The sequence below is a fragment of the Vulpes lagopus genome, chromosome 3 (assembly GCF_018345385.1).
Source record: "Vulpes lagopus strain Blue_001 chromosome 3, ASM1834538v1, whole genome shotgun sequence".
Taxonomy (NCBI): domain Eukaryota; kingdom Metazoa; phylum Chordata; class Mammalia; order Carnivora; family Canidae; genus Vulpes; species Vulpes lagopus.
Genome location: NC_054826.1, coordinates 129,474,255 through 129,501,639, shown reverse-complemented (window position 1 = coordinate 129,501,639; position 27,385 = coordinate 129,474,255). Strand labels below are relative to the sequence as shown.

The 27,385-nt window shown below is 47.1% G+C and overlaps 1 protein-coding gene across 1 annotated transcript in view; it reads left to right on the top strand.

Moving 5' to 3' along the window:
- The window catches only part of LOC121487119 (olfactory receptor 6C6-like), a 45,902-nt gene extending 23,553 nt beyond the window's left edge, over window positions 1-22,349 (top strand). Inside the window, exons 2-4 of the mRNA XM_041748562.1 lie at window positions 20,535-20,812; window positions 20,969-21,054; window positions 22,286-22,349. Of these exons, the coding sequence (XP_041604496.1) occupies window positions 20,535-20,812; window positions 20,969-21,054; window positions 22,286-22,349 (428 nt within the window). The remainder of the gene's footprint in view (window positions 1-20,534; window positions 20,813-20,968; window positions 21,055-22,285) is intronic.
- The last annotated feature ends 5,036 nt before the right edge of the window (window positions 22,350-27,385 follow it).

The following is a 27,385-nucleotide window of genomic DNA, read 5'->3' as shown; positions in this document are numbered from 1 at the left end:
TACATTTGGCAAACTCTCCCTTTTTTGTTCTCTTTTTTCTCAGCTCTAACAGTTTCTGATTTTTTTTTTCTTCCAGCCTTATTGGAATTCATTGCTTTCAAGGCCTGATGCACAACTTACTGTATTGATTGAAATGCTTGTTTCCAATATGGCAACATGGAGATTCATTTTACCTTTCTCCTATTCCCAAGTGTGGATAGTTTGAGGATATTTAAGTTTCTTCACATTGCAGTGCTCTTTATTAAGAAAACAATCCCCAAATTATGAATGCACATGTATAAACATAGAATTAGGAACAAACATGAGATTTGTTTAGGATGAAGACAATGATAACCAGTCACACATTTAATTAAGCTATTAAAATCATAAAGTCCAGAAAATAAAATTTGCATTAACTATGTGATACAATTCTCTAATACTGTCTTTCTTTAAAAATCTTAATTGTATTTTTGATGATGTTGTCATAGGGTTTTTTTAGTAGACCATTTTAAAGTGTACAGTTTAGTGGTGTTTAGTCCATCCACACTGTTCTACAACCACCACTCATATTAAGTTCCAAACATTGCTCACTCAAAAGAAAACTCTACCCATTTAGCAGTCATTTCCCATCTCTTCTTTCCTGAGACCCTGACAAATACCAATCTGTTTTTATCCCTGTGGATTTACCAATTTTGGAAATTTCATGTAAGTGAAATCATACCATGTGTGACCTCTTATGTTTGGCTTCTTTTGCTTAGGATCGTGATATCAGGGTTCATCCATATTGAAGCATGTATTAATACTTCATTGGTTGGATAATATTCCATTATGAATATATACCACATTTTCTGTATCCATCTGTCAATGGACATTTGAGTTGTCCCACTTTATTTTTTGGCTATTGCAAATAATGATGTTATAAACAATATTATACAAGCATTTGCAAACCTCCTTTCAGTTATTTGGGTCAATACCTAGAAATGGTGTTATCAAATAATGGCAATTTTATGTTTAACTTTTTTTTTAATTTTTTTTTTTTTTTTTTATGATAGTCATAGAGAGAGAGAGAGAGGCAGAGACACAGGCGGAGGGAGAAGCAGGCTCCATGTACCAGGAGCCCGATGTGGGATTCGATCCCGGGTCCCCAGGATCAAGGCCTGGGCCAAAGGCAGCGCCAAACCACTGCGCCACCCAGGGATCCCCTAACTTTTTTTTTAATGGATCTCTGGAACTTTCCACAGTGGCTGGGTCATTTTAGATTCCCCCTAATAATGTACTGGGTTTCCAATTTCTCTATAGCCACATCTGCCATAATTGAAGTGTAATTCACTATGGTTTTAATATGCATTTTTATGATAACTAATGATGTGTAACATCATTGCATGTCCTAGTTGGCCATTTGGAGAAATGTCTGTTCAAACCCTTTGCACATTTAAAAATTGGGTTATTTGTGATTGTTTTCATGTTTTTGTTGTGGCTGATTTGTAACAGTCTTTATATAGTCTGGATACTAGAATCTTACCAGATATGTGATTTGGAAATATTTTTTCCAGATTTTCTCTGTAGTCATTATAACTTATTTGAAAATTAATTGGCCATAGATGTATGGGATTATTCTAGACTTAACAATTCCATGCATTTTTTTCCATAAAGAACTGAGAGTTCTTTTCAATTCAAGTGTCTTTTATTTATTTATTTTTGTCTAACCCTTCTGGCTAGAACTTCAAGAACAATGAAGAATAGCAGTTGGGAAACTGGACATCCTTGTCATGTTCCTAATGTTTAGGGGAGAGTGACATTAGCTGTGGGGTTCTCATGAACATTTGTTAGCAGTTAGGAAGTTCCTTTCTACTCTGAGTTTGCTGTATTTTATCATGAAAGGGTTTTGAATTTTGTCAAAGGTTGACTTTTCCTGCATCGATTGCAATAATCAAGTTTTTCCCCTTTTATTTCATCTTCCATCTTTGATGTATTATGTAAATTGATTTTTTTATGTTGGATCACCTTACATTCTATCCCACTTTATCATGGAATCTTACTTTTAAATGCAGCTAAATTTGCTTTCCTAGTATTTTTTGAGGATTTTTGCATCTATATTCATAAGGGATATAGATCTGTATTATTCTTTTTTTTGTGATGTGTTTAGCTGGCTTTAGTATCAGAGTAATGCTGTCCTCATAAATAGGAAGGGTATCATAATTTCCATATTTAGAAGAGTTTGAAAGGGATTAGTCTTAACTCTTTAAAGCTTTGGGAAAATTCATCTGGCCTTAGTCTTATTCAGAGATTTTGGATTACTGATTCAATTTCTTTAATAACCATAGGTCTATTAGATATTCTATTTCACCAAGTAAGTGGTAATTTGTGGTCATCTAATTTGTTGATACACAATTTCTCATAATTTATTTTGGTATCCATTTCTATTTCTAAAAGGTCAATAGTCATGAACGAACTCTGATTCCTGATTTTGCAATTTGAGCCCTCTCTCCTTTTTTCTTGGTTAATCTAGCTAAGGGTTTGTCAACTTTTGTTGACCTTTCAAAAGAACCAACTTTGGGTTTTATTGATTTTCTCTATTTTTTCCCTTTTCCTCTATTTAATTTATCTTCACTAGTATTTATTATTTACTTTCTTTCTGCTGGCTTTGGGTTTCTTTTGCTCTTTTTCTCTGTATCTGTAGGTTTGAAGTTATATTATTCATATGAGATCTATCTTTTTTGTTAAAGCAGTATTTAAAGCTATAAATTTCCTTTTGAACACTGATTTCACTGTATTTCATAGGTTTTGGTATCTTATGTGTCTGTTTTCATTTGTCCCCAGTGTTCTCTAATTTTCTTTGTGATTTATTCTTTGACCCATTAGTTGTTTATGGGTGTGTTTTTAACTACCACATGTTTTTTCATACATACAATGAATTTGGTCCAAAGCCACTGAGAAGGCAAAATGAAGAAGTAAACCGCAAATAGTTTATATTGTCTAACTATGTTTACATTACTCAACTTGGTAGCCACTAAAAAATTGAAATGTGGTTAGTCGACACTGAGATGTGCTGTAAATATAAACACACATCATATTTCAAAGACAGTACAAAATAGTAAAAGGTCTCATTAATTTTTAAATATGTATTAGATGTTGAAATTAGAATAATTTGGATGTATTGGGTTAAACTATCTTATTAGAATTAATTTCACATGTTTTCTTTCACTTTTAAAAAATAAGGCTACTAGAAAATTTGAAGTTACAAATGTGTCTTACGTTTGTATTTTGCATTATATTTCTATCGAACAATGCTGATTTATATCCTCTGCTTTTTTAAATTCACATTATGTATCTGTATGTGTGTTAAAGGTCTAACATATATGTTAGACCCTTTGATATTGCTCCTAGGTCATATAAACTCTGTTTATTAAATAAATATAATTTACTTTTTTGTTTTTCTTTTTTTTTAAAAGATTTTATTTATTTATTCATGATAGTCACAGAGAGAGAGAGAGGCAGAGACACAGGCAGAGGGAGAAGCAGGCTCCATGCACTGGGAGCCCGACGTGGGATTCGATCCTGGGTCTCCAGGATCGCGCCCCAGGCCAAAGGCAGGCGCCAAACCGCAGCACCACCCAGGGATCCCCTTTTTTTGTTTTTCAAAATGAGTGGTCTCTATTAATCATTAGGTTCACTGACTCTTTTGTTTCATAATCACCTTTCTGCTGTTCAGCCCATCCACTTTTCTTTTATTCTACAGAGCATTTTTGTTATAGTATTTAAAAATTTATTTTAATGTGCATATATTTAAATTTTTGTGAAGAATTCTTATTTATTTCAATTTTCATTGAAAAAAATTTTTCATTGAAAACAATTTAGTCTTTGACATTTACCCCCATATTTACAATGTTTGGTATTTTTAATTCCTCCATGAAATTCCAGTTTTCCAGCTGGATTCTGTTTTCCTCAGCTAAAGAACTTCCTGCAGCATTTCTTGTAGTACAAATGTGTTACTGAAAAATGCTCTTAGTTTGATTATCTGAAAATGTCTTTTTTTTAAATAATAAAATTTATTTTTTTATTTTTTATTGGTGTTCAATTTGCCAACATACAGAATAACACCCAGTGCTCATCCCCTCAAGTGCCCCCCTCAGTGCCCATCACCCATTCACCCCCACCCCCCCTCCCCTTCCACCACCCCTAGTTCATTTCCCCGAGTTAGGAGTCTTTATGTTCTGTCTCCCTTTCTGATATTTCCCACACATTTCTTCTCCCTTCCCTTATATTCCCTTTCACCATTATTTATTTTTTTATTGGTGTTCAATTTGCCAACATACAGAATAACACCCAGTGCTCATCCCGTCAAGTGCCCCCCTCAGTGTCCATCACCCATTCACCCCCACTCCCCGCCCTCCTCCCCTTCCACCACCCCTAGTTAGTTTCCCAGAGTTAGGAGTCCTCATGTTCTGTCTCCCTTTCTGATATTTCCTACCCAGTCCTGCTCCCTTCCCTTCTATTCCCTTTCACTATTATTTATATTCCCCAAATGAATGAGACCATATTATTTCCATTTCATGTTTGAAGGATAGTTTCACTGTATAGAATTCTAAATTAGCTTTTTTTCAGCACTCTAAAGATTCCCCTGTTTTTTGGCCTCCATAGCTTCTGAAAAGAAGTTAGATTGTTTGAGCCATTGTTCTCTAATATTCATGGTATGTAATGTAGCCTCTTTCTCTAGCTACACTTAAGATTTTCTCATTTCTTTGGTGTTTATCAGTTTGATGATGATGTGTATAGGCATTTTATCATGCTGAAAGATGAGGTATCTGTAAGATCTCCCTTCATAGATTTCATAGACTTGTCACCAGGTTCTCATAGGAAGAAGGGGTAGGGGATCTCTCAGGACATATGCCTTAGATATACAGAAGTGCTTGTTACATTTCAAACACAAAATGAATAGGTATTTTAGGAAGGAATAAATTGATTAATAAATTAATGAAGGTAAAGGGGGTACATGGTGCTTTACTATAGTATATTTTGTACAGCATCTCCTGAAAACATAGTGGAAGGAGATAGGAAGGAGTCTGTGTATTTTGGCATCTCTTGTGTAGTAAACAAGCCAAAGATCCTCAGGGAAATATTGCTTCTGAATCTGAATTCCTTGGAGAAATATGCACACAGTTTACAGCATCCCCTGGGAATAAACCGTAATCATTTGATAGGATAAATAGTTGTTTAATTTTAGTACTGTATTGTATTAGCTTAATAGGTAATCATGAAATGTCTATAAGTGTTAAAACTTATTTTAAGAATTACACATTTCAGTGTGATCTCTGGGAAGAAGGAAAAAAAGTAAACCTAAGTGCCTTATCCTGCGATGGAAATATAAAAAGTATGAACATCACCAAACGAAAACCTTTGCCTGAATAATTCTGTTTCTATGGCTTTAAGAATAACAGTTTGTAAGTTTTAGTGTTTTGTAGACTGATTTATAATTCACATACTGAAAACAAATCTAAAACTCTGAGTACTTAATTTATATTAATAATTTTTTATTCTAATTCATTTAATTGTAGAGGATCTGAAATGGATTTGTTAAATGACACCATTTTTGACTAAAAGTGTTCATGATTTTATAGTTAGGGAAAATTTTCTTTCAGTTTTAAATGTAAACATAAATAAAAGTAATAGGCTTGCTAAACATTATAGTACACTGTTCCAGTATATCTAGGGAACTGGGGAGCAGGAGTAAAACTAGGTCTGGTTTGATAAAATTATTACTTGTGGGGGTGATGGATCTGTTTTTGACTCAAATGACTGTAGCCATTGTAATACAATTAGTTGCCTCAGGAATTGTTCCTTAGGTTTGGGAGAATGTGTGTTACTACTAGGAAGATGCTATTATACTTTGGCACTAATAACCAGGATCTCTAGAACCTTCAAAAATCCCTGAGAAAACCATTATTATATTCTCTCTGAAAAATTTTTGTTAATTTATGAGTTTTCATTCTTAAACACCTTTCACAGTGTTTATCTTACGTAAAATGCCTTACTCTGCTTCCTAAGCATTTTTCAATGCTTAGCTTTGGATCCATCTTTTTTAAAAAAACAAAAACAAAAACATCTTTTCTTATTAATCTCCTTCCATCCATAAGCCCCATAGTAAGAGTGAATCTCATTTACCATTAAGTTTTTTTTTTTTAAAGATTTATTTATTTATTTATTTATCATAGACAGAGAGAGAGAGAGAGAGGCAGAGACAAAGGAGGAGGGAGAAGCAGGCCCCATGCCGGGAGCCCGACATGGGATTCGATCCCGGGACTCCAGGATCGCGCCCTGGGCCAAAGGCAGGCGCTAAACCGCTGAGCCACCCAGGGATCCCCCTACCATTAAGTTTATGGCACATTGTACATTGCTGTATTCAAGCACAGATTTTGTCACCTCAATACATTGGTAAGTCACAATAGGCAGGGATATTGACATATACTTCCTTGACTCCTTGGTGTATAACAATGCGTTCTCCATGGACCTAAAAAACAACTGGGAATGCAAACTGGTACAGCCATTTTGGTTTTTTTTGTTTTTGTTTTTTTTAATTATTATTATTATTTTTTTTTATGATAGTCACACAGAGAGAGAGAGAGGCAGAGACACAGGCAGAGGGAGAAGCAGGCTCCATGCACCGGGAGCCCGATGTGGGATTCGATCCCGGGTCCCCAGGATCACGCCCTGGGCCAAAGGCAGGCGCCAAACCGCTGCGCCACCCAGGGATCCCTGGTACAGCCATTTTGGAAAACAGCATGGAGGTGTCTCAAAAAGTTAAGAATAGAACTACTCTAGGACCCAGCAATTGCACTACTAGGTATTTATCCAAGGGATGCAAACACTTGCCCCTCAATGTTTATATGTTTATAGCAGCAATATCCATAATAGCCAAACTGTAGAGCCCAGATGTCCATCAAGGGATGAAGGGTAAACATATGTGGTATGTATATACAATGGAATATTACCTAGCCGTCAAAAATAATGAAATCTTGGGGCATGAAGGCGGAAGAGTAGGGTCCCCAAGTCACCTGTCCCCACCAAATTCCCTAGATAACCTTCAAATCACCCTGAAAATCTACGAATTTGGCCTAAGAGTTTAAGAGAGAACAGCTGGAATGCTGCAGTGAGAAGAGTTCGCGCTTCTATCAAAGTAGGAAAACGGGGGGGGGGGTGGGGGGGGGAATAAAGAAACAAAAGGCATCCAAGGGGGTGGGGCCCCGCGAGGACCCAGGCTGAGGCTGGGGCAAGTGCCCCCAGGACAGGAAAGCACCGCCTGGAGAAGCAGGAGCTGCACCAACCTTCCCGGGCGGAAAGGGGCTTGCAGGGAGTTAGAGCAAGACCTCAGGAGGGCGGGGATGCCCTCAGGCTCCCTGGGACACTAATAGACACCTGCGCCCCGGGGAGAGTGCACCGAGCTCCCTGAAGGGCTGCAGCGCACACACGGCTTGACCCGGGAGCAGCTCCGAGGGGCTCGGGGCGGCTCCACGGAGAGGCGGCTGCGCGGCCGGGAGCGTGAATCCAAAAGCGCAGGGCCGGGAGCACAGGGCGCTGGGGACACAGGCCAATATCCGACCTCCCCCGAGGCAGGCAGAGGCCAGGCAGGGGCCAGGAGAGCCCAGGACAGCAAGGACGCCCCTGCCCCGAGCTGAGCAGATCAGCGGCCCCGCCCCCGGAGCATCCAGGCCCCTGCAGACAGAGAGCTCTGTAGTTACTGTGGGAGCTGAATCCAGGTTTCCAGAGCTGGCCCCGGCCACTGCGGTTGTTCCTCCTGGGGCCTCACGGGGTAAACAACCCCCACTGAGCCCTGCACCAGGCAGGAGGCAGAGCAGCTCCCCCAAGTGCTAACACCTGAATATCAGCACAACAGGCCCCTCCCCCAGACCAGCTAGACGGAAGTCAAGGGACTTAAAGTATACAAAATCAGAAGATATTCCCCCGTGTTGTTGTTGTTGTTGTTGTTTGCTTTTTGATTGCTGTTTGCTTCCCCCACCCTTTTTTTGTTTTTTTGTGTTTTTTTTCCTTTTTTTGTTTCTTTCTTTTTCTTTCTCTTTTTCTTCTTTTTTTCCTTCCTTTTTTCTTTTTCTCTTTTCTTTCCTTCTTTCTCTCCTCTCTTTTTCTCCTTTTCCCAATACAACTTATTTTTGGCCACTCTGCACTGAGCAAAATGACTAGAAGGAAAGCCTCACCTCAAAAGAAAGAATCAGAAACAGTCCTCTCTCCCACAGAGTTACAAAATTTGGATTACAATTCAGTGTCAGAAAGCCAATTCAGAAGCACTATTATACAGCTACTGGTGGCTCTAGAAAGAAAGCATAAAGGACTCAAGAGACTTCATGACTGCAGAATTTAGATCTAATCAGGCAGAAGTTAAAAATCAATTGAATGTAGTACAATCCAAACTAGAAGTCCTAATGACGAGGGTTAACGAGGTGGAAGAATGAATGAGTGACATAGAAGACAAGTTGATGGCAAAGAGGGAAACTGAGGGAAAAAGAGACAAAAAAATTAAAACACCATGAAGATAGATTAAGGGAAATAAACGACAGCCTGAGGAAGAAAAACTTACATTTAATTGGGTTTCCTGAGGGGGCTGAAAGGGACAGAGGGCCAGAATATGTATTTGAACAAATCATAGCTGAAAAGTTTCCTAATCTGGGAAGGGAAACAGGCATTCAGATCCAGGAAATAGAGAGATCCCCCCCTAAAATCAATAAAAACCGTTCAACACCTCGACATTTAATAGTTAAGCTTGCAAATTCCAAAGATAAAGAGAAGATCCTTAAAGCAGCAAGAGACAAGAAATCCCTGACTTTTATGGGGAGGAGTATTAGGGTAAGAGCAGACCTCTCCACAGAGACCTGGCAGGCCAGAAAAGGCTGGCAGGATATATTCAGGATCCTAAATGAGAAAAACATACAGTCAAGAATACTTTATCCAGCAAGGCTCTCATTCAGAATGGAAGGAGAGATAAAGAGCTTCCAAGACAGGCAGGAACTGAAAGAATATGTGACCTCCAAACCAGCTCTGCAAGAAATTTTAAGGGGGACTCTTAAAATTCCCCTTTAAGAAGAAGTCCAGTGGAACAATCCACAAAAACAAGGACTGAATAGATATCATGATGACACTAAACTCATATCTGTCAATAGTAACTCTGAACGTGAATGGGCTTAATGACCCCATCAAAAGGCGCAGGGCTTCAGACTGGATAAAAAAGCAGGACCCATCTATTTGCTGTCTACAAGAGACTCATTTTAGACAGAAGGACACCTACAGCCTGAAAATAAAAGGTTGGAGAACCATTTACAATTCAAATGGTCCTCAAAAGAAAGCAGGGGTAGCCATCCTTATATCAGATCAACTAAAATTTACCCTGTCAACTGTAGTGAGAGATGAAGAGGGACACTATATCATACTTAAAGGATCTATCCAACAAGAGGACTTAACAATCCTCAATATATATGCCCCAAATGTGGGAGCTGCCAAATATATCAATCATTTAATAACCAATGTTAAGATATACTTAGATAATAATACACTTATACTTGGTGACTTCAATCTAGCGCTTTCTAGCCTCATAGGTCTTCTAAACCAGTATCTCCAAAGAAACGAGAGCTTTAAATGGGAGCCTGAGGGCATTCCCGCCCTTCCTGGGGTTGTGCTCTAACTCCCTGCAAGCGCCTTTCCACCTGGTAAGATTGGTGAAGCTCCTGCTTCTCCGGGAAGGGGCTTTCCTGTCCTGGGGGCACTCGCCCTGGCCTTAGCCCGGCTCCTCGTGGGGCCCCTCCTCCTCAGATGCCTTTTGTTTCTTTAATTCTTTTTTCCCCTGTCTTTCTACCTTGATAGAAGCTCAAACTCTTCTCACTGTAGCATTCCAGCTGTTCTCTCTTTAAATCTCAGGCCAAATTCGTAGATTTTAAGGATGATTTGAAAGTTATCTAGGTAACTTGGTGGGGACAGGTGATTTGGGGACCCTACTCTTCTGCCATCTTGCCCCTCCCCCTCTCCCCTAATTTGCAATTTTAAAGCTAAGGCATTTTTCAAGTAATCAATACATTAGAAAATTTTTTTAAATTTTTATTTATTTATGATAGTCACACACACACACACAGAGAGAGAGAGAGAGAGAGAGAGGCAGAGGGAGAAGCAGGCTCCATGCACCGGGAGCCCGACGTGGGATTCGATCCTGGGTCTCCAGGATCGCGCCCTGGGCCAAAGGCAGGCGCCAAACCGCTGCGCCACCCAGGGATCCCAATACATTAGAAATTTATACGTCATCTAATTTATAGACTTCAAATCAAACTGCCATATTATGATGCAAGCATAAGATGTTTGTTATATAAGACAGAATTATTAATTTCTATGATAGCTTCACATCTAAGTTAATCACTTCAACCTATCCTATTCAAGGTTGGACCTAGTTAAAATCCAAAAATCTAATCCTAGTTCTAGGTCTCAAAATTCAACCCTCTAAAAACAATTATAATACCACTAGCTTGAATGCCTTCTTAAAAGACTGTGGCATGAAGGAATAAAAACATTTGTATCTACAGGAGTCTCAAAAATAAAAACCTCTTTGTGTATTTTTTTTTTTCTGAATGATCAAAATAACTTCTCCAAATGGAATATCTGGCAATTTATACTGCCAATCTAGTTCAACGAGGCTGTGTAAAAGCACAGTTGCAAGAATTATATTTGTCAATTTTTTTGGTCAACTATCTCCTCAGCAACAACAGTTGATTAGCACATATCTGTCAAAATATACTTTGAATCAACACCTTTCCTTTACTTAAAAAACCTGAATCTATACTGCAATAATCAGAATGACAGATTGTTTTTTTTAAACATTAATATAAAAGTTGTCTCTGCTATTTTCCTACAGTTGCCCAATGCCCGTCCTTTATTTTGAAATCCTATTAGTGGGACAGTAGCCAAATATTACCTCAATTCTTATGTTGAAGGTAAAGACAGGGGAAAGATAACTAATGCCTTGTTATAATCAAAAACAGCCAAAACTGTCAGATCATTTGGAGAGCTGACCTCCTAAATATTTTTAACACTTCCTGCCTATGCAAGCTAAAAGGAAGATAAAATCCTCAAAAGATCTGGGTTAAAATGACATAAGATTGGGTGCAGGTGGGGAGGGGAGGGATTTAGCTTTTCTGAAATACTCTTTTCATCTGAGCACAATGCCACAAACTTTAATAAAAGAAGGAAAATACAAAACGACTCAATGTATCAGTGAATAAGGAACAACTGACTGGTTACTTCAGCTTTAAACTCTCTGTTACCAGCGTTCTCTAGAGCCAGGTAAATACCCGGCAAATACAGTTAGTACAGTTGTTAAAATCTATGACTGAACTTAGGTACAGAAAACAATTAAGTTACTGTTTAAATAGCCATAATTTGCTACTCAATTGGCCTGTAAAATACGTGCGTTTATAGATAGACTATATTGAGAATGATTTGGCAAAGAAAAGTTGAGGATAAAATCCATCTACTACTTATTCTCAATAAGAACTCCAGTTTCCAGTTTGGAACTGTTATTAGTAGTTATTCCACTTTCTTTATCTTTTGGGCGTTTTTGAGGCAAACTGTCTTACCCAATTACATGCTTTGAAAATTTTCAACTGATAAAAATCTGTACAAGGAAACGATTTAAAAATCACCAAAACGCCAAAGGACGAGATGTTCAAGACTTTAGACAGTATCTAAGAGAGAATACAATCAGAGAATGGCTACAATCAGGTGGGCAGAGGTCAGAATGGCGGAATTCCTTCCCTGTTGTAATGAATATATAAAAACCACCAGCGGTTTGGTGACTATCACTGGTTACAGTAGTAAAACAGAAAGCTTTCTGGTACAGAAAGCTGACTGCCTCAGAGAAAACCTAAGTGGTGACAAGAGCCTAAAGGCACATACAGGTACGCATATTTTATACTGGATGTGATCTACTTACATGGCCCCTGTTGAATCTCTTGGGGACCAACAGTAAAGCAAGTTTATAACTTCATATCTTGAGACATCTCTAGCAAGATGCTGATCCGATGTGGTTCCAAATATCTTCTGTTTTCCTGGCTCACCTGAAGAGGAAAAAACACTACAGAGGATGTGGGAACTGAATTTCTTTATGTAGTTTCTTCTAGAGCAACTGTCTGAAAGTTTTGGCCCAATCCTTTATGAAGACTAGAGATGAGACACTTGAGGGACTAGTGGAAAACAAAATTCAAATTAAAAGGTGGAGTGAGGCATCTAAATGGGGAATACGAGAGCAAAAGATAACCGACCATCATAGGTAAATCAACATTTCTAATCTGTAAGTGGGAGGAGGCAGAGAAAGGAGAGAAAAAAAATAGGCACAGATGTTTATCCCTCCACTCCCTCACCCCAATTGCTACTAAAAATTTCCAAAGTGCCTAAACTTTTGGACCACAACTAGGGAGTGAATAAGCAAGGTTAATTGGAAAGGTAAACATTTTGTCAAGTCTCCCTCCCCTGGCTAGGTGACATTATTAAGCTGCAGGGAGGCCTCTCAGATAATACTTTTTTTCTAAGAACAGATTCTGGTGTAATACAGCTTGAAGCAATAAGAAAGAGAAATATGAACTCAATTTATGCAAAAAGAAGTCACAGGACAATATACCATATTGACAAAGTTTATTTAATTCGGTTTCAAAAGGGGAGGTACAGCTTTCATATAATAAGAAATCAGAACAAAAGTAGTTTTTATGTAATAGAAAATATTTTTAAACTAAGCAAAACAAACTGCATGCTTCATCCCCTTAGGAAATATTATCCTCTGGAAAGATAATCTTAAAAAAAACTAATATTAGCAAAAGCAAATCTGATGTACATTACCACACAAAAGCATAAAAATGTAGTCCATAATATTTAGATTCAATTTAGTAACTTTTTTCTTAAAATATTTTACCTAAATATATTACAGTTATTCTCCAGCATTCATGTAATAGCTTAGAACATAAAACAATTTTCTTTCCAAATATCTTCCATTTTAACGAGTTTACTTGAACTATGTCTGGTAAAAATAACAGAATTTTCTGACAAATAGGATTGGAGAACCAATTAGATCCTTACCTGACGTGGCTGCTCATTCATTCGTTGTGGGTCTGATTTCACTTTATTACTAGGGTGAGTTGTGACTTTGGTTACTGGTTGTTTGAAAATTGATGCGGTTTGTCTAATTGGCAATGTTGCATTCAAGTCTGGTTTACCCGGTGGATATAAGCATGTTTTCATTAAAAAATATTATGTATAAATATAATTTGGTCCATTTTTTATTAATTCATTATCCATTACTTTTAAGTTTTTATTTAAATTCCAGTTAGTGGGATCCCTGGGTGGCGCAGCGGTTTAGCGCCTGCCTTTGGCCCAGGGCGTGATCCTGGAGACCCCGGATCAAATCCCACATCGGGCTCCCGGTGCATGGAGCCCGCTTCTCCCTCTGCCTCTCTCTCTCTCTCTCTCTCTCTGTGTGACTATCATGGATAAATAAAAATTAAAAAAAATAAATAAATAAATTCCAGTTAGTTTACATACAGTGTAGTATTAGTTTCAGGTGTGCAACACAGTGATTCAATACTTCCATATATTACCCAGTGCTCATCACTAGTGCACTGCTTCATCCCCATCATCTATTTAACCCATGCCCGAACCCCCTCCCCTCTGGTGTCCATCAGTTCTCTATAACTAAAGAGTTGTTTCTTGGTTTGTCTCTTTTTTTCCCCTTTGATTTTTAAGTTTACCTATTTAAATAATCTCTACATCCCATGTGGGACTCGAACTCATGACCATGAGATCAAGAGTCACATGCTCCTCTGAGCCAGGCAGACACCTCTGTTTTGTTTCTTAAATTCCACGTATGAGCAAAATCACATAGAGGAGCTAGAGGTTATTGTGCTAAGTGAAATAAGTCAGAGAAATAGCATTATCCATTACTTTAAGTCATATTATACCAAACTTTTCAATCTCAGCATTATAAATACTCGAAAGGACACTTTTAGCACTTCATTATACAAGACATACATGAAGTTTTCCTATCATAAAAAGCTTTACTTTTTATAAAAAGTTTTCTGTGTATTTTAAAATGTAAGGAAATTATCTATATGTAATGCATGATTAATTTGATTAGCCAGATATTCAGGACTTTTAAATGAATAAATTGTGCTTATGGGTAACACAAAAAGGAGCATTTCCAGAACCATCATCAGGATAGCAATCATCTCAACACTTGAGAATGGAGAAAAATATTGGTATACGTTGCCTTTAAAATGTGAACAACCTGGTCAGCTATTAGGAGGCCAGGTTTACAGAAAACCATATAAGTTAAACTTCACTCTCAAATTAAAAGATAACTAGAGATGGAAGTTCTAACAAATAGAACTCAATTAAGCAACAAACATCTTTTAATCACCAGTAAATAAAATCTAAGATGTGTTCTAGTAAAGTCAAAATGTGGCAGAGTTACTATTAAGTTCATTTGTGATGGAGGAGCAGAGGGGCAAGGAAGGAGAAGAAGAAGGAAAAAAAGAACAAAATGTGATTTAATCATTGTATATTCTGATGCTGGCAAAAATCTATATATACATAAACAGTCATCTGTATCTGCAACAATATACATCTGCTATTTTTGATACACACACTTGATAAATCTACAGGAGGGTATTCAATGAACTTTTGTCTTTACAACTATCCCCAGATAAAAACTGTGCTATCAACTTCCAGGCTCCAAAAGAATAGTTCTCAAACTTCAGCACACATCAGTACCACCCAGGGGATTTATTAAAACATGATTCCTGGGCCTCAGCCCTAGAGATTCTGATTCAGGAGAGATGAAGTGAGGCCTGGGAACTTGCATTTCTATTAAGGTTGCACATGATGCTGATGCTACTGATCCAGGGACCACCTGGAGAACCACTACTCTATAACAAAGATTGCAAACTTGTTGCAGAAGAACCAAGTTTAACCCATAGGTGTAATTTGTTCAGTTTTTAGTGTATTAAAATGAGCAAACATCTGCAAGATCTGGAGATTTCACATAAAATCCATTTTCTAGCTCAAAAATTCAAAGATCTAGAAATACTGGACTTGATTGGGCCACAACAGGCCATAATTAATTAGTAACGGCTGCTCACAAGGGTTTCCCTCACCCAACCCTAACTTTCCCAAACCTGAACCCAAAACTGAACCCTAACCATACCTCTAAACCATAACCCTAATCCGTAAGCTTAACAGTGACCCTTACACTCACACTAAACCCTAATCCTAACCCTAACCCTAACCCTAACCCTAACCTTAACACTACACCGCAAATCTAACCCTAACCCCAACCCAAAGCCTAACACTAACATTAAGCATAGTTCCATTTGGAACTTAGGTGTGACATTCCATTGTGTTGGATGTATCGTGTTGGTCAAAACCCATCACGAAACACCTCGTGGTGACACAGGGATATTTATGCCACAAGTCATTATCGCTGGGAGCCATTGTGAAGGCTGCGACCCCCAGTTCCCAGAAGGAGGCACCTCGGTCTCATTCAAAATAGAACAGGACACAATTGGACGGTTTGACTACAGAAGATGACCATGGCTGCATCTTGTAGTATTCCCACCCCGTCATGCTGCCCCATTAAAATGAGGCCAGAGGTAAAGTGACCATTGTGATATTACGTTGCTGGTACCCAGGCCACTTTCAAGTGGTACCCCATGCCACATCTCACCCCTTCATGTCAATGCACCATCCTTAAAATTGCGCCTCAGATACACAGGGCACCAGCTCACGTGCATTACAAATATCATCCACAGACCCCTGATGATGTCCCTAGGAAGGAGATTCTGCCTCTTCTATCACTGTGCAGGGAGGGAACCTGGGGACTATGTGAGAGACACAGTGGGTTAGATAGGTCACAGATCTGGGAAAGCAAGCACAGAAAGAAAGGTCTGAAATCAGCTCCATCTCCAGAAAAGTAGGACCTTCCTTGCATTTTCAGAGAGTTGTGGCTATGGCATTTTTGGCTCCTGATGTACAGTGAAGGAGATGGCATGGGGTAAGCAGTCATCTGCCAAGAAGGGGCTCTGGATAGGTCTGACTGAAGGGAGGGGCCCAAAGGCTGGAATCTTGAAAAAGTGACATCACTTCCTTGGGGACAAGCGTTTAATGGATTTAGAACTCTGGTAACCAGGAAGCTGCATTGAACAATGTCCCTCTTTCCAGCTCACTTAACTGGAGCCGGTCAAGAGAACAAGATGTTCTGTTGCTGTTGTCCTTCTTTCAGTTGCTCTGGGCTTAAGAGAGTCCCGACAGAGAGATGTTCATGTCGCTATGGACGTCAGCTCAGCCCTGTTCACCGAAGCTTCTGGTTATGTGCGGGAGACCTCAACAGGTACCGCAAGGCACCTGGGGGAAGCCACTGGAGAGCAGGCCACACTGTAATCTCAGTTGAGGGGGCTCGCACCTCTTTCACCCTCATTGGGTGTGTGTCCGTTTGTGTATGTGTAAGAGGGTGTGTTAGTGTGAGACTGCGTGTGTGTTTGTGTGTGTGTGTGTGTGTGAGTGTAGAGGGGACAGAGGAGAGGAACATGCCCTTCCTGGACAGAAACCAGCTGCCACGGTTTGGAAGCCTGACACATCTTTGTTGATCAGACACCAGGTCATAGCAGGCAAGATGAGAAGGTGAGTGCTGAGGGCCAAGCTCAACTTCAAGTATGTAAGTCATGAGCGGAAGAGTCTCTTTCATCTGGCTTCTCCTTGCCAGATGTCCCTTCAGCTACCCCTGTGATGTGAAGCGGAGAACACGATTTCTAAAGGGGATGTCCCCTTGTTGTGTTGTGTAGGGAGTACCCTAATGTCCTGGGCCCTGTACATACAGGGCACTGTATTTGCAGAGCTGCACCCAGGAGATCTTGGAGTAGATGTTCTGTGGCTTCAACTCTTCTAACTCCCTAGACAGTGATCCGGTGCACCAGGCAAACAAGGAGCAGTGCTGTTCTGAGGTGAGAATGGGAAGAGGGTTCTGCACAGAGAGATGGCCCCCACACAAACATGGAGAGAAACCTGGGGCCCTCCTGTAGTGTTTCCACACGAGTGCCGCACAGGCCCAAACGCAAAGAGACCTGATCCTCCACTCCTAACCTCCGGCTACATCTGAGGTGATAAGACACTGTTCCCCTTGGTTGGAATGATGCAGAATAGATTTCATGCTTTTGAGGAGTGGGGGTGGTTTGTTTTTTTCCCTCAGAGCAATGAGTGTCTTTACGTTTCACTACCATTTTCCTTATTTCACCCAGGCGCCCCAGGTATCCTGTGTAGAACGCGGCTCCACTGTCGTTGCACGACGTCTGCAGGCCTCACAGAAGATCACACTAAAGAGGGTGATTTATGACAAAACAAAGGGTGGGATGAAGCCATTCTCTATGTTTATCTCTAAGGTATTATGTGCCAGAACACATCAGATCATTGTAGGCCCAATGGGTCATGAGCTGTGTCCTTAGAGGTCCTCGTAGTACTCCATCAATGGGGCCATCTGCCACAGTGATTCAGCCATTCAAGGCCCTTGGCACTTGAGATGATGCCTTTCTCTTGCCATGTCTGCCATGCTGCAAGGAGCACCTTGTGTGTCCCCACAGACTGTTTAAGTTGCCTGATATGCCATAACCTGGAAGCCAAGTTTGGGTGGAAGTCCTCTGATGTCTCCTGACCCAAGTGGCTGGCTCTGTCTTTTTTGTAGAGATCCACACAGGAAATCTTGGATGAGTTGCTCCAAGGGTTCACCTACTCCATCTCCCCCCCCCCCCCCCCCCGAGAAGCACAAGTGCATCAGGCCACCGACTACAAGCATGGCCGGTCTGGGCTGAGAACAAGTCCCATTCATGCTGAAAGTCAGGACCCACAGATGATCAGGGCAAGCCAAGAGCCCAGACTAGAAACAACTGGCTCCCCTGGGGCCTGCCGAAGAAGGTGCTCTCCCCTGATCCTTCCTCCCTAGGTCAGGAACAGACCAAGGTACATCAGCTTAGGGAAAATGCCACGCAGCCCATGCTTTGGTCTCTTCTCAGGCCCCATCTGTGGGATCTTGAGCAGCATTTGAGGTGCTAACCCTCTGTGTTCTATCTGCAGTGGGATGTTTACGGGTGACTCCATGGCATACTGGTCTTTGTAAAACCTCTGAGTTGAGAGAAATGCGGGTGTTGCTCAGCTACTGGAATGTGTTGAAGTTGCCAATGCTCTGCCCTGCGTCCCAACCAACCAATGGTATTTTGAAGCCTAGAACCTTTTTCTGTGTGGGCCCTGAAGTCCTTTGTCCTGCACAACTTCCCGAGGGGATGGGTGTCTCTGGGCTGAGCGCCAGACCCTGTTCTTCCCAGTGGCCCATGGTTTGGAAGCTGACTACAGTGCCCCTCCTTGTGTCTCTGGTGTGGAAAGGAATCATCCACCCTGACCCCGGGCGAGGCCTGGACCACGCGGACGCTCCGTGAAGGCAGAATGCATACTTTTGTACAGTCCCTGCTGCGATCCTTCCAGGAGAGGAGCCTCTCAGAAAACGCGGTTGTTTTCCGTGTCTGCCAGGTGTTTTGCACAGCCCAAAGGGTCCTGGGCCAGCAGCTCCACAGGTGAGTGACTACCCCATACACAGCACAGGGCCTGAGGCTCGCCTCTACTACCGGCATGTTTTGGGATGTCACTGCACCTCTCTGAGTTTCCTTTCCCTCCTCTGAGAAGGGCTGTGGAAGAGGATGAACCTCATGGGGCTACTGTGGGCAATCCTGGCAGAAAATATGGCCTTGACTTCTCTGCTGCCTGGCCCTGTCCAAAGGGCTGCTGGGCATCTTCCTGTGGAGCAGCTGTCTCTCCCCAGCGAAGAAGCTCTCCCCATCAAGCCTCATGGGCCTGTGGCACCCTGGGCGTACAGAAGCACATGGAAAGCAGGCCGTTTTCCTGTTTGCAAAAGACTTCTGGGATTCCATCTAGCTGGCGCTGATCCTTGTCCTTCATGTGCCCAGAGCAGAGGTCACTGGGGAAGGCAGAGCAGCTCATGGTCCACTCAGTAGACGGAAAGTGCTGGTTGGGATTCTTTTCTGCAAGAATAGAGATAAGGCGCCTAGGATTGCAGACACCTTTCGAAGCACTAAGATCATTGAAAGAATCCTGTAGATACACTGTCTCGGTCTCAAATCTAATCAGAATGTCAGACAGTCAATCACTCGACCTGTCGTAGGCACGCATGTCCACAGTTGGTTAGATGTGACGTCTTCATGGCCGCCACATGGGATGAATGGATCCACCCACATTTCGAACACTCGGATGGATGATCAGATTAAGGAAGGGCACTGGGTGGCTCAGTCAGTGAGGCCCCTGCTTTCAGGTCAGGCCATGATCCCAGGGACCTGGCTTTGAGACCTCCATTGGGCTCCCTGCTCAGTGAGGAGACTGCTTCGCCCTCTCCCCCTGCAGCTCACCCTGCTTATTCTCTTTCCCTCTCTCCAAGAATTTAAAAAACTTCCTTAAAAGTGTTTGTAAAATATCAAGTAAACTTCGGATTGGTCTTTGGATCCAGAAGGAGAACTTTGATGCCTCCACAGAGCAGGTTGGGAGACTACAGGGGTTGTCACTGGGGAGTGACTGTCAGACCAGGATCACATAGATCTCTTGATTTCCAATGGGAGGGCTTCATGTCGGGGTGCTCTTTTGAAGAGACAAATGAGTCAAAGGGAGCGGCATGTGGGTCCTTAACCTGGACCCGAACCCTGACCCTAAACAAAGCTTATCCCGAACCCGAAACCTAACGCTAACCTGAACCCTAACCCTAACCCCTAACCCTAACCTATAACACCTAAGCCCTAACCCTAATCCCTAACACCTAACCACTAACCCCTAACCCTAATCCTAACCCCTAAACCCTATCCCATAACCCTAATCCTAACCCCTAACCCCTATCCCCTAAACATAACCCTAACCCCTAAAAAAAATTAAAAAATAACCCTAACCCCTAACCCTAATCCTAACCCTAAAGCTAACCCTAACCCCTAACCCCTAACCCTAACTCTCTAACCCTAATCCTAACCCCTAACCCTCACCCCTAACCCTAACTCCTAACCCCTAACCCTAATCCTAACCCCTAACCCCAACCCCAGTCCTAACTCAACCCCAACACCAACCCTAGCCCTAGCCCTAACCCTAACCCCCAAACCCTAACTCTAACGCCTAACCCCTAACCATAACCCTAACCCTAACCCCTAACCAGTAACCCTAACCTCTGACCCTGACCCTCTCCCTAAGCCTACCCCCTGACCCTGACCTTGACCATGACCCTAACCCTAACGCTAACCCTGACCCTAACCCCTAACCCTGACCCTGACCTTAACCTCTAACCCTAACCTCTAACCCTAACCCCTAACCCTATCCCTAACCCTAACCTCTAACCCCACCCCTAACCCTAACCTTAACTCTAACCGTAACCCTAACCCTACGTCCTCCTGAAGCCTTCCCACGGGTTCTAAGTAGGCCGGGTTCCCTTTCAGCGTGGACGCTTACCCTCATCCCCAGAAGCCTCCCCGCGGCCCCTGTTGAGGCCGAGTCCCTGCCAGCGTGGACGCGGCCCCACGTCCTCCCCGAGCCTCCCCAGCGCACCCAGGTTCCCGTCAGCAGGCGGACGAGGTTACTGCGCACGCGCCCCCGGGCGGGGCCTGGGCTCGGGCGCCCCCTGCGGGACACGCGGGCGCTGCAGGAGGCCGTGCGGGAGGCGGCGTCCCCGCGCCCAGGGCCGCCCCCGCCTCCGTCTAGACTCCAGCCGAGGTCTGTGAGGGGCGGAAACGTCTCCCTGACATGGAGCCCAACCCCGGCTTCCCCAGGAAGACTGACGGACGGTGACCTGGAGCCCATGGGACGCGACGTGACATGTGGACCAAACTCTCACCACGTCCCGCAAAACCCACTCCACCCTCCTCCGCTGCAGGCCGGGCCGCGGGCCAGTGCGGCCGCCCTGGAGACAGCGCGGAGGCTCCTCGGGGAGTTCCTGCTAGAGCCGCCCTGCACCGACAGGTGCCCGGCCTGGAGCTCGCTGGGAGATAGAGACGCGGGGAGACGTCGGACACCTGCGCCCCGATGTGCACGGCAGCCGGGTCCACAGCAGCCAGATGCTCGGTGCCCTCGGGCAGAGGATGGATAAAGAGGATGGAGACGGATGGTGGCGAAAGAGAGAGAGAGAGAGATCGGGATGTCACTCAGCTATCGAAGAGAAGGACATCTTGCCGTTTGCAGTGACACGGACAGAACTAGAGGGATCATGTTAAGTGAAATAAGTCAGTCGGGGAAGAAAATGACCGTGTGGTGTCATTCACAGGTGGAATTAAAGAAGCAAAGCAGATGAACGTCTGTGAAGGGAAGGAAAGACAAATAAGATGGAAACAGAGACGGAGGAAAAATAGACTCAATCCTAGAAAACACACTGCAGGTCGCTGGAGGGGAGGGGAGGGGGGGTAACGGGGACGGGCATGAAGGAGGGCACAGGATGTCACGAGCACTGCTGTTCTCTCCAACTGGTGAATCCCTGAATTCTACCTCTGAAAGTATAATACACTACACTGTTAACTAATTGGGTTTAAATTAAGTTCATCTTAATTATTTTTTTTTAATTTTTTTATTTATTTATGATAGTCACAGAGAGAGAGAGAGAGGCAGAGACACAGGCGGAGGGAGAAGCAGGCTCCATGCACCGGGAGCCTGATGTGGGATTCGATCCCGGGTCTCCAGGATCGCGCCCTGGGCCAAAGGCAGGTGCCAAACCGCTGCGCCACCCAGGGATCCCAAGTTCATCTTAATTTAAAAAAAAATCCCTTGTATCAGAGCACATGTCCTTCTGGGCTCTCTGTTCTCCTTCAGCTGATGCCGGAACCACCCCCCATAGGTCTGGTTTGTTTAAGTAGGTGCCACCCCTGGTCCACGGCCCAACCCAGGGCTAGAACTCACGACCCCGAGATCACGCCTCCCAGGTGACTGTAGGTGGGGACATCTGTGACCCCCAGTCTGCCTTGAAGAGCCGGAGGCCTGCAGGGCCCAAAGATGGGAACTGAGGATGTGGGAAGGTGCCTGCATCCCCTTCCGGCCCGGCGTGGGGACAGGACCCTCCCCCGAGACCCTCGGCCTTCAGGGTGAAGGGCTAAGTGCTGATTGGACCCCGCCTGCCCACAATTATGATGCGGGACCCCACTGTGGGCGGAACTGTGGTGCCCCCGGGCTCCACTGCTGCCTGGTGCCCACTCTGCCTCCGCAGACCTTCGGAGGCACTCATGCTCCGGATTTGGCTTGCAGCGACCCGACTCTTCTCTCCCCAGTAGCCCAGTACTCCTCTCTCCTCAGTACCCCAACCCTCCCACTCTCCCCAGTACCCCAGTGCATAAAGAGGAGGTGCTCACACAGCGACAGGTCACAGGTGAGTGGCAGCTGATCCCTGCTCCCCGCGGGCCACAGTGGGGCCTGTGGGTCTGGGTGGGGGCACAGGCCTCCCGGGCTGGGGTCCACAACACCCCGACCCCCCATGCGATGACCGTGAGCAGCTCCTACAGCCCTTCCACAGCCCCACGGGGTGAGAGCGGCCACCGAAGGAGGCTGCAGTCAGAACTCAGGCAGCTCCCCCGGGACCCCCGCTCCCCTGTAAGCCCTGTGCTGTGCAGGGACCCAAGCCATGACCTTTCCAGCCTGTCCTCGACGCATGGACCCCGACAGGGGTGGCTGACATCCCCCCCATCCCGCCCTGTGCCCCCTGGGTCCCCCTGGCCCGTGAGCAGGCTTGCTCTTCACGCACTGGAACGTGGAGTCCCTCGTGCTCCCCCAGGCTCCCTTCAGGCTATTCACACATTGCTGCCCTCAGGGTGGGGAGTTTGGTCACACTATAGCTGGCATCAGGTTTTAATTTTGATGAAGTCCAGTCCATCGCTTTCTCCCCTTGGTCGTCGCTTTCTCCCCTTGGTCGTGTGCTTGTGGAATCTAAGAGAAACCTTTGATCCCCCCACCCCCAAGCCTGCAGGGACACTCTCTGGCCTGCCCACCCACCACCATCTCTGTGCAGGCCCCGGGCTGGGAGACGTCACCCCCGAGCATCAGGTGGGCAGTTCCCCGGAGCCCCTGGGTCCCCCGCCCGTGTGCTCCTGATACCGGGGTGGGAGCGCTCTGTGACCCCAGTGTGACGGCGTGTCCTGGGACAGTGGCTGGGAGGGTGGACTGTAGGTGGGCGAGGGACAGACAGGCAGCGAGGGCCCGTGTGTGATGCTCCAGCCCAGCCTGTGCCCCTCCGGGCTACGGGGTTGTCTCCGGCTCCGGTCAGACAGAGGGGCACCTGCCCACGGGGAGCACCCGGACCCATATGTCCTTGGAAGGTTCTCACGCGCCGTCATTCTTGGATGTGTTTGGATTGCAGCACGATGCAGGAGGACCTGGAGACCCTGCTGGCCTTGCAAAGGGCCAATATCGTGGCCCAGTACCATCAGGTGAGGCCCAAAAGGGACCATAGACGCTACACACCCACGACAGGGGGGAACCATACCTGCAAGAGCAGGTGAGGCTCAAGAGGGGATCAGAGCCAAGGACGAGCCAGGTCAGCCCAGACAAGGACCATAGTCACCAGGAACAAGTGAGACCCTGGGGATGGTCCCAGTGTCAGTAGCAACTAAGGGTCCATCCTGGATCCTAGTCATTGGTAGCTGAGGAGCCCAGTCACCAGGTCCAGGTGAGCCCAGGTGGGGACCAGAGTCACCAGGTCCCGGTGAGGCCAAGGTGGGGACCAGAGTCACCAGGTTCAGGTGAGGTCCATCTGTGAACCACAGTCTACTGGGTCTGGGTAAGGCCCAGGTGAGGACCACAGTCACCAGGTCCAGGTGAAGCCCAGTGGGGGACCACAGTCACTGGGTCCAGGTGAGGCCACAGTGGGAATCATAGTCACCAGTTCCAGGTGAGGTCCAGGTGGGGACCAGAGTCACCAGGTCCCGGGGAGGCCAAGGTGGGGACCAGAGTTACCAGGTTCAGGTGAGGCCAAGGTGGGGACCACAGTCGCAGATCCACATGAGACCCAGGTGGGGACCAGAGTCACTAGGCCCAGGTGAGGCGCTGTTGGGGACCAGAGTCACCAGGTCCGGGTGAGGCCCAGGTAGGGATCAGAGTCACCAGGTCCGGGTGAAGCCCAGTGGGGGACCACAGTCACCGGGTCCAGGTGAGGCCATGGTGGGGATCACAGTCACCAGTTCCAAGTGAGGTCCAGGCAGGGACCAGAGTCACCAGCTACAGGTGAGGTCCATCTGTGAACCACAGTCTACTGGGTCCAGGTGAGGCCCAGGTGGGGACCACAGTCACCAGGTCCAGGTGAGTCCCAGGTGGGGACCATAGTCACCAGGTCCAGGTGAGGCCCAGGTGGGGACCACAGTCACCAGGTCCAGGTGAGAGCCAGGTGGAGACCAGAGTCACCGGTTCCAGGTGAGGCCCATGTGGGGACCACCGTCACCGGGTCCAGTTGAGGGCCAGGTAGGGATCAGAGTCACCAGGTCAGGGGAGCCCAGGTAGGGATCAGTCACCAGGTCTGGGTGAGGCCCAGGTGGGGACCACAGTCACCAGGTCCGGATGAGGCCCAGGTGAGGACCACAGTCACCAGGTCAGGTGAGACCCAGGTGGGGATCAGAGACACCAGGTCCAGCTGAGGCCCAGGTGGGGACCACAGTCACCAGGTCTGGGTGAGGCCCAGGTGGGGACCACAGTCACCAGGTCCGGGTGAGGCCCAGGTAGGGATCAGAGTCACCAGGTCCGGGTGAAGCTCAGTGGGGGACCACAGTCACCGGGTCCAGGTGAGGCCCAGGTGGGGACCACAGTCACCAGGTCAGGTCAGGCCCAGGTGGGGATCATCACTGATAGATAGAAGCAGGTGAGGCTGTCAGGCTGCTCCCACCGGGCAGACAGGCCCTTCCTATGGTGCCCGGCCAATCTCAGAGGGTCGGCACTCCCTCAGGATTCAGAGGAGGGAGGACCCCTTCTGCTCCCTCCTGTCCCCATTTCACTGGTCTGATCGGTCCCCCACAGAGCCCCCTCTGTTGCAAGCGCACCAAGCAGGGTCTCCGCAGTACCTGTCACTGTGGAAGGTCACCGACCACCAGGTCTTTCTGCAGTGAGTCCCCTGGACACCCCTCATCCATCTCAGGGGGGGTGGCATTTGCAGGAACACCTCTCTGGAGGCTGACCCCCCCGCAGGTCGGGACCATGTCCCTTGGAGCCCTCTGAGGGCCATGTCTGCACTGGGCTGCAGCTGAGACACCCCAGAGGACGACCCGGGATGTGGGCAGGAAGGGAGCTGGGCCCAGGGGAGGCCCCTGGACACTCAGAGGAGGGGCCTCCATGCCTGCTTCGGGCAGGCCCAGGTGTCTGCCTCCTGCATCCAGGGGGTGTCCAGTCCCTTCAGCAGGGGCTCCTGCGGGTGAGGGGCTCTGGGGCTGGGGCGTGCTCTCCGTTGGGGGATGGCCTGGTCTGGGGCGAGTCCACAGGGGTGCTCTCACCCACACCCCCCAGCCAGGGCCCCCACAGTCCCGAAGTCTTCTGTGGGGCTGCAGGTAGATGCCCGGGACCAGGCCAGGGCAGGGGGGGGGGCGCCGCAGAGGGAGGGCCCTACCAGGCAGGAGGAGGGAAGAGGAGGGGGCTGCCCTGGGCAGGAATGAGGGAGGGAACAGCCCAGTGGCCTAGGTCGCAGGGGAGGAGGCTGATGGGTCAACAGCCCCATGAGAACCTGACGGAGGCTGGAGACCCCAGGCGGGGCCCCCTCAGCCCTGCTCATGGCCCAGTGGCTGCTGGGATGGCTCAGGGGTGGTCGTGCTCAGGGGCTCCGACAGGACAGGAGGTGAAACGGGCCAGAGGCAGAGGGGACAGCAGAGAGGGGAGTCAGGGGACAGCAGGGGGACGGCCAGGGGGCAGGGCGAAGCTGGCTGGATGCTGGGCAGTCAGGCCCTGGGGAGGTGGGGGGACCTCAGCGGGACAGTCACGGGGCACCGGGGGCCACGCTGACAGCTCTCGGGCTGGTCCATCGAGGAGGGGAGCAGGTCACCCCCTGGGGGCACCAAGGGGTCCCCGCCCAGCCCACCACCAGCAAACACCCTTCTCAGACCCCCCAGATGCTGCCCCCGCCCGCCCTCAGGCTGCTGCCAGCCCCTGCCCTCCCTGGAGGAGCCCTGCCCTCCCCAAGCCCCTGGGTGCAGATGGGGGTGGGGGAGGGGATGGCTGTGGGGCCAGGGCCTCAGGGCTCTTCTGTCTCTTGCCTTCCAGTTTCAAGGAGCTGCCCAGCCCCAGCCCCCGCAAGGCTAAGGTGAGAGCCCGTCCTGGGCCCAGGGCAGGACATGGGGGGGGGGCTGGGGCCAGCTGTCTGCACCGCATCCCCCAGGACATCCCCAGGCATCTCCCCAGTCCCCTGTCCCAGTGCAGCATGGGCTGCCTGGAACGCACCCCAGACCCGGAGACACAGTCCGCGGGGGGCCCTGTGCCTTCCTGGCTCCTCTGGGTCCCACGGGGGACTGGACGCAGCCTGAGCGCCCACCTCCCGCAGCTGGAGCCTCATCTGTGGCCCCTGCTTGTCCTCTTCCAGAAACTCCACCAGGAGACCCGGCACGCCAACAAATAGATAAAAATGCTCAAGCGATGGGACCACTACCTCCCCAGCAAGAAGGTGGGGTGCTGGGTGCCCCCAAGGTCTCTCTGTCCTGAAGGAGCTGGGCGGCAGCCCTCAGTGTCCTCCTGCCCCATCCTCGAGGGAGCCCCCTGCCTGGGGAGAGTCTGCTGGGAGCCTGGACGGTGGTGGGGGAGCGCCAGGTCGGGGCCATGGTCCCTGCTCCTCGTGGGGGACAGGGCCCTGCTCCAGGGAGACCCAGCCTCTCTGCAGACACCTGTGGAGCTGAAGCCGGAAACTTCTAGATGCCTCGCGCTCCCTGGGCTCCAAGGGGCCGCCCTGGGCCCCTCTCACCAGCACTGCCTTCCTTGCCACCGCAGGCGCTGGGTCTACAAGGGGGTCCCGCCCCAGGTGCGGGGACAGGTGTGGCTGCGATTGCTGAACGTAGACCAGGTTAAGGCCAGGAATGCCGGGAAATACCAGGTGGGGCCCTTCCACTCCCCGTGGACCCTCAGTCCCCTCCCCACCAGGGCTGACCCCCTGTCCCCTCCCCACCAGGGCTGATCCTCCATGTCCCCTCCCCGCCCAAGGCTAACCCTCAGTCCCCTCCCTGCCCAGGGCTGACCCTCCATGTCCCCTCCCCACCCAGGCTGATCCTCCATGTCTCCTCCCTGTCCAGGGCTGACCCTCAGTCCCCTCCCCGCACAGACAGCTGGACACAGGCCCTCACGCAGGTCCCGCAGG